A 13,045-nucleotide genomic window follows, 5' to 3' on the forward strand; every position below is an offset into this window, starting at 1 on the left:
GTGCCTCTGTCGAGTAGAGCCACTGGAGTGATCCCCAGGGTGAATTTTCTATTTCCCATCCACTCATCAAGATTTCTCTTGAAGAGGGCCAGTGAGGTGCTCTGCTTGACATGTATGGGAAGTCTATTCCATAGCATGGGCAGCCTCTGGGTTATGAACCCGTCCTCCAGCATGTTCTGTTGATTGTAGTAATGAAAACAAAAAAGTAACAAAAACTGATGAACCAAGAATGACCAGGACCTATCGCAGGGCAACTTGACCCAACTTCTAAACTTAATTAACATTCGTTTGGACCGCTTATCGGAGAAGGTCGACAGTGTGACCAATACCAACTCCAGCGGACGTACGAGGGTTTCTGCATCGCCTACCCACATTTACAGTGGCGAACAACAACAGCCTGAGGGGCACGGATCCTTACAAAATGAACAGGGACAGTGTGTGGAACGCACAGTACCTAGAGAACGGAGTTCAACTAATCTTGACAATAATTTCAACATCAGGTCGTGGTTGAACACGGAATTAAACATGGACACGTTATCGAGTGTAAATAAACTATTTTGGATTTTACAACTTTCTACAATTGTGGACTCTGCTTTGGTGCTTCCTACACTTCAACTTCGTTCACTGGCGATTGTAGTAATGAGGTTGAGATCTCTGGAGCGTGTGGTGCGGAGGGATTGGGATTTCTTTAGATGTAGAACTTATAATAGAGCTGGATCAGACATGGCTTTCTAAGTCAAGCAGAGATCACCTCTAAGTACGGGATATGAGACAGAGACTAGATGGAGTTTTTTGAGTCTGTCCATATAGGACAAGTGTTTAAGACCTAGGATCCTCTGTGAGGTACTTTTGTGGCCTCTCCAGTTGTTGCAGGTGTCAAGTGAGGTACATGCCAAATGGGGCATTGTACTCTATGACTGACCTAATGAGGGAAGAGTAGAGGGAGACTATGACCTTTTTCTTCCTGGATGCAAAACCCTTAGTAATGAGATGTGCCACATAGAAGTACTTTCTGACTACAGTAGCAATGTGGTGATCAAAAGAGAGGTTGCTGTCAATCTGTGTTCCCAGATCTCTTATAATGCCTTCTGTGTTCAGTGGACTACCATCAATGTGGCAATTCAAGGGAACCGGGGATGACGACACATTTTTTGGCATTGAGCTTAAGGCCATGGTTCTGACACCAGTCGTTAGTCTCATTGAGCTCTTTCTGTAGGATGTCAACATCACTTGGGGAGTTAATAATAGTTCCCAACTTGCAATCGTCTGTGAACTTTGTCAGCCAGAGTCCCTTCATGTTGGCCTGGACTGTCAAATTTAAAGTGCAGCATCTAAGAATGAAGACACGACTTTTCAAGATTTTAACAACACTATTGATGGGGCACATTATTAACATAAAAGCAACATATTAAACACGGTTTGTTTTTTATTAACACGTATCCAAAAAGCCCGACAGCCTGAGATGTGCTGCAAATATACTATGTTAAAAGTCTGTGTAAAGTATCTCAAAATATGGATGAATGCCGTGGAACAGCAATTACTAGAATCGAAATTAAATGTCCAGAAGATGATGTGTTTCAGACAGTTATGACATGAACTTATGCAAGATACAAATATTTAGTACAACTTACGGAGAATATATTGCTGGTAGTAAAACCCTTATATTCTTCTTCAGTCTGTCCATGAATCCAGGAAGTCCAGATAATGCAGTCCCTACCACATTGTATGAAACCAACAAGACAGCAGCAACAATGGTTAGTTGATCCAGTTCAGTCTTTATTTCTACAAAGCGACTTTGATCCATTAAGAGAGTCTAGAAAAAAAATATATTAGTCAAGATTTTTTTCCTACATTATATTTACAAGGGCAGAGGGGGCAAATGAATGTCACTAAAAGACTCAGAATACAAAAATTCAGAGGGCTGGTCAGTTAGTACATTCTCCATTACATATTAAGCACGGAATGAATTTTCTGCTTCCTAGTTCTAGCAAACGTTTTGTTTGTTGTGTTCATTTCATATTTTCTACCTCATACAAGTGAAAAACAAGTACACAGCCTTCACTTCAACCACATTCACAGACAGTTGATTCCATTTACTCATCATTTTTGTTAATGTCCCTCTAAGCACCTGTCCCTCTCTACCACATATTAGTAACTAAAGAAGTTACTTTCACAGATTTGCTTCAGCTGGTTCAATCACACTTGGGTAATTTTTTTTCAACTTGGTATTCCTTATACTCCTTGTAGACCTCCTCTTTTTGCTCACTGAGCTCCAGTGTGGGTCTATTTAGGGCAAATCAGTGTGGCCCTTCCTATTTCCATATGCTTCACTATTTTAACCCCAATGAGCTGTGCGCCATGGGACATCCACTTCCATAATGGCAGATATGTCTGGGAAATGTGGTCATTTCCGTGGATAGTATGTTTCTCATGATGGCAAAGGGTGAGTGATTGTTCTAAACCAGGAAGACTGGGTGTGATACACTGCTGGCAAGCCAAACTGAGCCAGTGCCCTGTGTATGCAACATAAGGCTGCCATTCTAACTTATAATATTCTTCTGTGCAAAGAATATGCTAGCTTAAGGACCTCTAAATGTTGTACATGCTTTATCCCTTCAGAAATAGCTTATCACTTTCTCTACTACTCAAGCTTCTACATGAATGACTACTATCTTAACTCTTTTTCCTGTGATGTTAAGTCACTGAGGGCACTCAATCCTTCCTCCCTTTCCTCACTGGCCCACCAGCAACCAGGAATTATCAACCAAATCACAAGTGGTGTCAAAGTCTGGATCAAATCCTTTGTTCCAGTGTGTCCCATAATTCTGCTTTTACTGCTGGCCATACATAAAGTCTAACTATGTCCCATATACAAATTTCAAAGATATTAGTGGTCCAGCTTTATGACGGTTCTACAACTTCTGCAGTTCGGTTCAGTTCCTTTATTTGCACCCTTAGGTAAATTTAGTTTACAGTCACAGAGTTAGTGTTGGTCACAAAACGTACATTTAAACATATAACATATCCGCATTTTAAAAAAAAATTCAAAGACAACACTTTTAAAGACAGGGAGTTTACATCCTATACTGCACATTTCTACATCCTATATTGCACATCTTTACTAATTTAAAGTGCTATCATTATGCCTGCTTATTTTCCATTTCAAAACAGAAATTTTCAATCAGACAAAAAGCTGTGACTTGAACATACTACAAATGCAGATTACTCTTTAAATTGAACATATTTGTTATTAATTTTTACTGCTTTGTTTTACATATTGGGAGCAAATACCTTCTTCTAGGTGAAAGAAGTTGAAATTCAACGTATAATAGATGCAAAACTTCCTTCAAAACTGAACCAGTCATTTTTCCAGTCTTCTAGAATAGAGACATAATGTTCAATAGTTGTTCTCCAATCAACTTACTAGACCATTTCACAATCCGATTCAATGAATTCTTATTTTTCATAAACAAATATACATACCATGCTACCAAAGAAAATGAGAGAATTGATTCAATCAAACCAATTGGCATAATGGTCAAGGTCTTTGCCTCCCATGCATAAGGTTCGATCCTGACCTCTGACCAATGCCAGTTTGGAGGTTGCATGTTCTTCCCATTTCTGTAGGATTCCTCCCACCTCCGAAAAACATGCTCAGTGTTTCCACCTCAAACTCACCAATGAATGGAGCTGTAGGCAGTAGCACAGATTCAACGTGTGCCCTACTGGGGGAAGAGTTGTACAGACCAACCGCTTTGGGAATCTACTGTTCTGCACAATAACCTCAAGATATGAGAACATGGATCACAGACAGTGTGCCTTAGCCATTAAAGTGCTAGCCACTTCACAGTGTAAAATATGGCTCTAGGTGATCTAATCAGGTTGACTAATGTTGCCAGAAAGGGCATGGGTAGTTAACAGTGATAAGTGGGTTGAGGACCCAGCCTCCTCCAACCTATGCTGGGAACCCATGCTAACAGTGGGATGGGGTGTATGTGCCCCTATTAGCCAGTGTGTGCCCACCATAAAGCCCAGCAGCCCTGGGTAAATAGGCTATTGGCCCAACAGTGTCTAGTTGCCCAGCCTGGGTTACCTGGGATAGCTCTGTTGAATGAAAGCTGGATGCAAAACCAATCAACCTGCCAAATAATAACAGAGTATTGCTACACTTAATGTAGGTTCTTTGACAGGACACAGCTTGGAAGCGGATGACATGATACTACAGAGGAGGCTGGATATCTTATGTATCCAAGAGACAAGATGGAAGGGCAATGCAGTGAAGCCACTTGGCTTGGGATCCAGAATCTACTACTCAGGAGGGGAATAGACTAGAAATGGCGTGGGAATTGTGGTGACAGAGAGGCTTCAGAAGGCAGTGAGGAATACCATCAGAATTAGTGACAAACTCATGGCAATCAGACTCCAGTGTAATGATAGTGCAGTATTCATAATCTCTGCCTATGATCCACAGCAGGGTTATGAAAGCGAGGAAAAGAGTGCATTCAGACAGCAGCTGTAGGATCTGATAGATAAAGCAGGACAAAAGGAATTGGTAATGATAATGGGCGACTTGAATGCACATATTGGGACAGACAGAACAAGATGATAAGGACTGCCTGGGTCCACATGGGTGGACCAACAAGAATAAAGGAGGAGAGGCCAATCTAGACTTCTGTCTGGCAAATGGCTTGATAGTAGCCCAAGCATGGTTCAGAAAGAAACAGTCACAAGATTACACACAAGAGTGGCCAACATGAAACTCAGGTAGACTTCCTTCTAGTAAGGAAAGGTCACTGGGGTAGAATCAGTGATTGCAAAGTCATCCCCAGTGAAACAGTAGTCAGTCCACAGCATAAACCACTGGTTGCCACAATCAGCTGCAATCAGTGGTCAGAGAAGGCTCAAAGGTCAACACAGACCAGGTTGAAGACCTGGATGTTAACTGGAGAGAAAGTGCAACATTTCAAGGAATTACTCAGGGCTCTAGCACCCCAAGAAAAGGAGGAAAAAGGTGGAGTTGAAGAAGAATGGCAGTGCCTTAAAATACCATGTGTGAGGACTACAGAACAGATATGTGTCTGAACCAGATGTGAAAATAAGGTACACAAGGAAAGTTGGTGGTGAATGCAGAAGACCAGGAAGTCACCAAAAGAAAGAAGGAGTGCAGGAAAAAGTGGGAGATAGAAAAGACCAACCAGGCTAGGAAGGAATACTGGTTGGCTAACAAAGAAGCTAAGAAAGGAGATGCAATAGCAAAGAATAGGATATCAAAGGCACTCTACGCACTCTACCAGCTTCTGGAAAATGACTCAGTAGCTGGCACAAACTATATCAGGTTGCAAGGCAAAGACAGAAAGATAAACAAGACAGTCAGACAACCTCCATAAGGGATGCCAGCAACAACCTGCTCAACAATCCACAGGACATCAAAGACAGATGGAAGGAGCATTTGCAGCAGCTTCTGAATGAAGAAAACTCCACAGAAGCTGTAAAGTTGTACTGCCCCAGAAACAGCCTATGGTGACAGAAGAAGAGGAGCCCATCCTAGAAGAAGTACCGATAGCATTAAGGAAAATGAAGTCAGGGAAAGCAGCAGGCTCAGATAAGGTCCTATCACATTGCATAAAAGTTCTAGAAAGAGTGACTGGTAAACAGATATGGAGAATAGTAGAAAGTAAGATGAGAAATGAGCAGTTCGGATTCTGATCTGGATGCAGCACAACTGGCCTGATGCCTGTAGTGAGACAGACAGTTGAGAAAAAGCTAGAGATGAGGAATGAGTCCAACTGGGTATTCCTAGACTTGGAGAAAGCATATGACAAGGTCCCAAGAAAGCTGATTTGGGAGTTACTGAGGTGGTTCAAAGTCCCAGAAACATTGGTAGAATTAGTGCAGGCTATGTACAAGGACTCAATTATGAACAGTGTTCAGTCTCACAGAGGGCTTCCCAGTGGGAGTGGGTGTGCACGAAGTTCAGTTCTGGGCGCACTGCTGTTACTACACTACTACTATCACTACTGGTGATGGATTACGTTAGCAAACAAGTTGGAGGGGGCAGATTAACAAAGTTGCTAAATGTAGATGATGTGGCATTACAGGCAGACTCTGAGCAAGAACGTCAGCAAAGGATAGGGGAATGGAATGCAAAACTGAAGGAACATGGGATGAAACTAAGCACAGATAAGACCGTGGTAATAGCAGCAAACTGGGGAAATCCGAAGAAGCTAAGAATTGAGATAGAAGGGAAGACAGTGGAACAGATAAAGAGCTTCAAGTATCTGGAAGGGGTGGTTGAGGAGAACGGATGTCTGAATGAAGAGGTCAAAGCTAGAATCAGCGGGGTTGCAGCCAACTGTCATAGTGTCTCAGGTGTAGTCCATGAAAGAAGAATACCAAAGAAGCTGAAAAGTAAGGTGTACAAGATCAGTGGTGTGACCAGTACTACTGTATGGCACAGAAACCTTGGACAGACTAAGAAATAAGGACATAAGAGCAGAAGCCAACGTAACTCCAACTGCAGAAAAGATCAAAGAGAACAGCTTACAGTGGTTCAGACATGCTGAAAAACAGAAGACAATCTGGTGAAGAAGATTTGGAACAGACAGGAAGAAGGTAAGAGGAAATGAGGAAGTCCAGCAAAGAGGTGGATGAACTGTGGGAAAGAAGATCGCTGACAGTCAGGCATGAGTGTTGAAGATGGCAGGTGTGTGGCAACCTTGAACAGAGAGACGGTGACAGTTAACATGATACCCTGTCCCCATGTAGACAAATGGGAAAAATAGGTCTGATGACGATGATTCAATGAAAGCACTGTATAATAACATAATTTTTTTTATCTGTGCGTAGTTGGGGCAGTTTTCCCAAACAAAACACTCTGATGTCATCTTCTACACACAGCTTCACACTTTTCCTCAAAATTCAACTTTGAATCTATAATTGTCCCAAGATATTTATAAGATTGTACACATTCAGCCAACTAACCCCTTTATAACTGTTGCATCATATGTGCATGTTTTCTAAAATCAATTATCATATCTTTACCTTTTAGATGCATTTAACTGACGAGAAGACTCAAGCACACCATTTAACAAAAATCAGTAGTAATCTGACCATGACTATTCTCATTATCTTTATGCTAACGAATTACAACAGCATCATCTGCATATTTCAAAATGGTTCTATTTTCATGCATACTCCTAAATGTTTGTATAAAGAATAAACAAAACATCCTTTTGAAACTCGGGTTGAACAATATACTAGATCAAAGTTTACTTACTCTAACTCTTTGCGTTCTATTAGTCAAAAAATCTAGAATCCAGCCCATCAGATTACTGCCCAAATCAAACTGTTCTTGCAATTTGCCAATCAAAACATGTGGTTGGAATCGTATTAAAGGCAGAAGAAAAATCAACCAACAAAACGCAGACATGTGACCCGTTATTTTCCTGATGTTTAACAAGTAAGTTAAAGTAACTGTTGCATCCTCTACACCTCTACGTGGCCTATAGGCAAACTACACAGGCTCGAGCACATGCTCTGTTTTCTTTAAATTTCTATCTTTATCAACCTTTCAAAAGTTTTCATTACAACTGATGTTAAGAGCTATAGGCTGAAATTAAGATTTTTTGAACATTTCAAAATTGGAACTACCACAACATCTTTCCAAACCTTAGGTACATGCTGTGTCTGTAATGCTCTATTAAAAATAAAATGAAAGACAAAACTTAACTTTCTAGCACAAGTTTTAAGTACATGGCTACAAAGATTATCAGGTCTGCCACTTTTCCTTAACTCTACTGAAAGAAATGCCTTTTCTACCTCTTTTTGATCTATATTACAATACTGATTATCTATAAGTTGTTGCTTCAAATCATGTACATCATTACTAAATTCAAAACTATCACAATGATTGAAAAAAGAATTAAGGGCATTGGCAAAATCAAAGTTGGTATCACAACCAAGATGATCTGGCCACTATTATTTGACTTCTGAATACCTGTTACAATCTTCATACTAGACCATACAAATCCAAGATTATATGCAGCCATCTTACCCTCTAACTCAGTTTTATATTTTTGTTTTGCTCTTAAAACTTCTATTTTCAATGCTTTAGTGGCTGTATGCAATTCAAACATATTTTCATCCTTAAAAGCCTTTTTCTTTATACTAGACTTAACGGATTTGTCTACCCATCACTTATTTAGGTAAACTTTAACTTGCTTACATGGTACAATCATATCCCTACTATATCACATCAACAAAACTGCCCAAATCATTGTCACAAGACAGCTTACACATGTACCAATCAGTATAGTCATAACATTCCTGTAGATGCCATACTCACTCTTCATTCCAAATCTTTATATCCCTCTTCAAAACTGTTTTATATGTTGCAAATAAATGCACATAGTCACGATCAGCCAAACCCAAAGGAGGTAATGAGAATGCTTTATATGCACCTTTTATCAACCCATAGCAATGGTCTATAGTCTTATCTCGCCTTGTTGGACAAGAAACATATTGAAAAATTAACAAGTGTCTTTTTAAGAGACCCATGATTAAAGTCACCCAATATAAAATTTGGCACCTCAGGTGAAATCCTCTGGAATTTTTGTATTACCTCAAAAACAATATTTGCGGCAAAAGTAGTGTTTGCTTTCAGATGAATACATAATTGTAGAAATTCTCACGGCAAGTAAAATGGACGTAATGACACTGACAGAAACTCAGCATCTGATATCGGGCTCTCTTTTAATACTTAATATCACACAAGACTTAAGTACTCGCATTGCTGCTTTTCATTGACCTCTAGAAGAGCAGTATCATCCCCGGTTCCAGTGAGATCACCTGCAAACACTTCCAAATAATGTGTTGTACAAAAAATGATAAACTAAATGTAAACTACATTTAATCTCACTCCAGCTTCTTTCTCATCAGCTCCCTGCAACACTAAGTCACTCTGCTACACACAATTTTTATAAGTCAATATGATAATGCAAATAATTATATTTGTGTTAACTAAGGCCCCATGACATTCCCATTTGTACAGTTTTAAAAAGAAGACCACAGTTTTTTAAATTAGATGAACATTAAAAGTAAGTCCAAAAAGAGAGACAAATTTTGCTTTGTCTCACAGATGCAGGGTTATGTAAGGAAGACAGAAAACTTTTCAGAAATAAAAAATGCAGGAAGAGAATTGTGGACAGCAGTAGCACAGCATCAATAAGCATATTTTAGTGACAACTGACAGAAAACACTGGAGAAGTAAGAAAGGAGAGAGAGATGGGTGAAGCGATGAAAGAACTGAAAGAGTGAAGAGCGAAACTATGACAGCAGCAGAGCATATTAGTGACAGTCATTCAAAGTCCAATATGAAGAAGTAGCTGACATATGAAGTGAAACAAAACTGAACTTAAATTTGTGCACACACTAGAGTTGTGGTTTACATGACACTGGAACGTTAGATGCCTAGAGAAAATTATGTTATTTTAATTGAGACGTCTGAAAAAATCTATTCCCCATGTTTAATACAAAAAAAACACAGACTCTGACTAGCTAGTGCACTGGTATAGTGGACAGGACATTTGTTTATACTGCTAGCAGCCTAGATTTAAATAAAAGCCTAGAACATTCTCTCTGGTAGGCAGATAAATGAAAACGTTGTATTTACCATAATGTTAGAGCTGTAAGAATGGGTTTATCCTCTGTAAAAGACAGGACTAAAGCTGCAGATATCAGGACCACTTGGCAACCCGAACACTCCTAGGATATTAGTTTCTCCCCCATATCCCACAATGTATGCACTCGTCTCAGTCTCCAGAGTAAAGTTTGAATTCAGCCACACTGAAGGACAGAGAAAAAGAGAAAAATTGTACACACACACACACACACACACACACACACACCCATGAGACATGCAAGACCTTCTTGGCCACAAACAGGGTCATTACAGAGAACGGGCCCATTCTTTCAGATCAAGCATGTAACCTTTGTATCTGATAAGTGTGGAGTCTTTCTCTGTAACTGGCAAGACAGAACCCTAGGATCTTCTTATGGGGTGGAAGCTGGAACCCTTTGTATCTGATAAGTGTGGAGTCTTTCTCTGTAACTGGCAAGACAGAACCCTAGGATCTTCTTACGGGGTGGAAGCTGGAACCCTCAGAGACAATGCATTTGACAACAGCAGCCCAAAACCTACATGCTGATCTGGAAGAAATCCAGCTTAAAATGTTTTACAGGGGCATTCAGTAAGACTATGTACTCACTGCACAAACACAGATTGTATTTCTGAAAAAGGCTACCAAGGTAGATGAAGTTCTGGCAGAATGACTTAGTAACCCATGACCATGGTTTATTATACTTGGCATAGCAGAATTAAAAAGTGAGTATGTGACCAGAGCTGACTAAAATAATAATAATGCGACATCACAAAGTACTCATAAACCAACAAGTTTATTAAGTTATCATAGCCGGCGTTAGGCACCCGCGAAACCCGCGGGGAGCCCCCGATTACATCCCAGCGAACAAGGGCCCCCATGCAGCAGCTGCGAGTTTCTCTGTCCCCTCCGCTCGTTGCTCAGCAAAGCACCTTGTGGACATCCACACGGCTCAGTAACATCACTGCGTGACTGCAAACTGTTTACCTCCTTTTTTTTTAACATGCCTGTAAGCTGCTCTCAATTAGGTCCACTTCAGTGACGTACAGGACCTGATTGGCTGCAGCAGCCAGGAAAATAACTTTTTTTTTTTTTTTGACATGTAATAATGTCCGACCTGTCACTGGATAAGGAGGATGAACTGGTAAATAAAAGGTTTAAGGTAGGAAAGCAGGATTTATGGCAGTTTCTTAATATTAATAAACTTGAAGTTGAAAACATCAGAAAGGCTGTTCTACAACTGATCACAGGATCATAAAATCATAGGAATGGCAAGGTAAGTGAATTGTGAGACCACCTACAGCACCTTCTCAGGATAAATATCAGGGGAGATACATGGGAAGCAAACAAAAACTACTGTATGATTCAGAGTAAGTAAGGAAGAAAGGACAGAAATCAAACTTTCAACATGTGGAAAAGAAACAAACTGACTATGACATATGACACTAGAAGGTGAGCATAGAGTAGTACAAAAGGATGATCAGAGAATGTGGACTTCTAGACTAAATGGGGGAGCTGGGAATTTGGCTATTGACAGAACAGGCTGTGTGGACTGGACAATGGCCACCTTGAAGGATGGGGTAAGAATAGGATTGATCTGTGGAGGGAGACATGGAGGACAGTCAAAACATATTAGAATGGATATGCTTGAAGAGGTGTTAAGAGGGAAGTTCAGGAACAGTGAGCAGATTATTCTTGACAGACTGGAGGTGAAGATTATTCTTGACAGACTGGAGGTGAGAAGAGGAGTACAGACAGCTTGTAGTGAGGAATGGAAACTTCCAGCAGTGTAAATGAGACCAAGTGCTAAGATGTTTGCTGGTTGAACGTTTTTTGCTTTGTAACACTTTAATGAGCAGAATTTAAAAAAACCGCTGTCTCACTCATTTATTCTTTTTTTTTTCAAGGAAGCTTATATAGCACACCATTTTGCCTGCCTACCACCCTTTGGTAAGGAATTGTTTCTCTATCTCTTCTGAATCCTCTCCCTAACCTAAAAGTGTGTCCCACCCCTAAATTGTTAATTCAAGATCCCTTTTGTCTGAATTATGTTTGCATCACTGAGTGGCCACTGCATCCCAGACTCATTTTTTATTTCTTGGTCAGAAAATCCACATCCATCTCATTTACACTGTTACTGCAATTCACGCCTTCCTGTACTTGAAATCTTTCTGTTAATTTGTGTTTGACTTTCTCCAAAAATATCACTTCCTTGTTCCTTTATTTACATTTGGGTATTGTCGCCAGAACAGTACACCATACCCTCCATGAATGGTGGGATAGTGGTTTGCTCCTGTAAGGGAGGATTTTTTTCTTCTTCTTCTTTAAGAATACATTCTATATTGCTTTTGTCCATTTCCTGGGCTGGACAATGCTTCATCCTCTGCTGACAAGCCATTTTAAAACTATCCAAGGGCACTAAGAATACAGGTGCCCCAGCTTTAAATCCTTTCGCTGGTCAGATTATCTGTATTCTTAAAATATACCAAATCTACCACTATGCTATATATTCACAAGCGTACCTCCATGAAAAAGGTTCTCAAATATTGAGTATTACTGGAAAACATTATCATGAAGCCCACAGATGACATAAAACAGAAAACATCAAGCATTTCCACTTATTCAATAAAATGTTTTCCTGTGCATTGCATCCTAAACTATGCCGATACTATACTGGTAATTATTTTGAACGTATACATAAAGTATTTATATGCTAGACTTCCACTGTTACTGTGGGCAGATACTACTTTTTTTTCATGTGTGCATTTACGTGTGCGATGTGCATCAGATTAGTGGACTTAAAAGTAGGTTTGTGGTAATGAAATAATAAAGTAAGATGATTAAAGATGCATTACTAGTGAAAGCTCAAGCCTCCTGCAACAGATGGGACCCAACCTACCCTAACACAGCAGTGTAACAGCTACTTGTAGTAGGAAAACATTCTGCTACAAGTAACAGAAGCATTCCTAAATGTTTTTTGTGTAATATTTGATCTCAAAACTTACTTTTGTGCAGTCAGGAAAATTCCAGACATACAACATATCTTTCTTGAACGAAAAATAATTATTTTCTTGCTCATGTTTTTGTTTAGGACACTACTGGATTAGAAGGTTGGGAAAATGCTCGAAAATGCATTCCAGAAAACCTATAACCCTATAGTTTCTTGGATTATCCGAGTTATTTCCTAAATGGTTATTTGTGCCGTCTTGGTCAGGAAAGGTGTGCTGAAAGGAAGCAAGGAGAAGTTAAGCTGAACAGCAACAAATTATTTTATTCCTTAATCATAATTTCTTTTCAAGTCATCACTGGATGGAAAGATTATGTAAAAAGAAAAAAAGTAAAATACACTTTAGAGCCTATAGAAAGCATTTCACCTAAGACCAGATCTA

The 13,045-nt window shown here is 39.7% G+C and overlaps 1 protein-coding gene across 1 annotated transcript in view; it reads right to left on the minus strand.

Moving 5' to 3' along the window:
• Positions 1-13,045, minus strand: part of TCP11L1 (t-complex 11 like 1) — a 969,080-nt gene that overhangs the window by 265,801 nt on the left and 690,234 nt on the right. The window contains exon 8 of the mRNA XM_044059530.1: positions 1,632-1,813. Within this exon, the coding sequence (XP_043915465.1) occupies positions 1,632-1,813 (182 nt within the window). The remainder of the gene's footprint in view (positions 1-1,631; positions 1,814-13,045) is intronic.

This window comes from Protopterus annectens, chromosome 17.part0 (assembly GCF_019279795.1).
Source record: "Protopterus annectens isolate FY-2018-M chromosome 17.part0, PAN1.0, whole genome shotgun sequence".
Taxonomy (NCBI): domain Eukaryota; kingdom Metazoa; phylum Chordata; order Ceratodontiformes; family Protopteridae; genus Protopterus; species Protopterus annectens.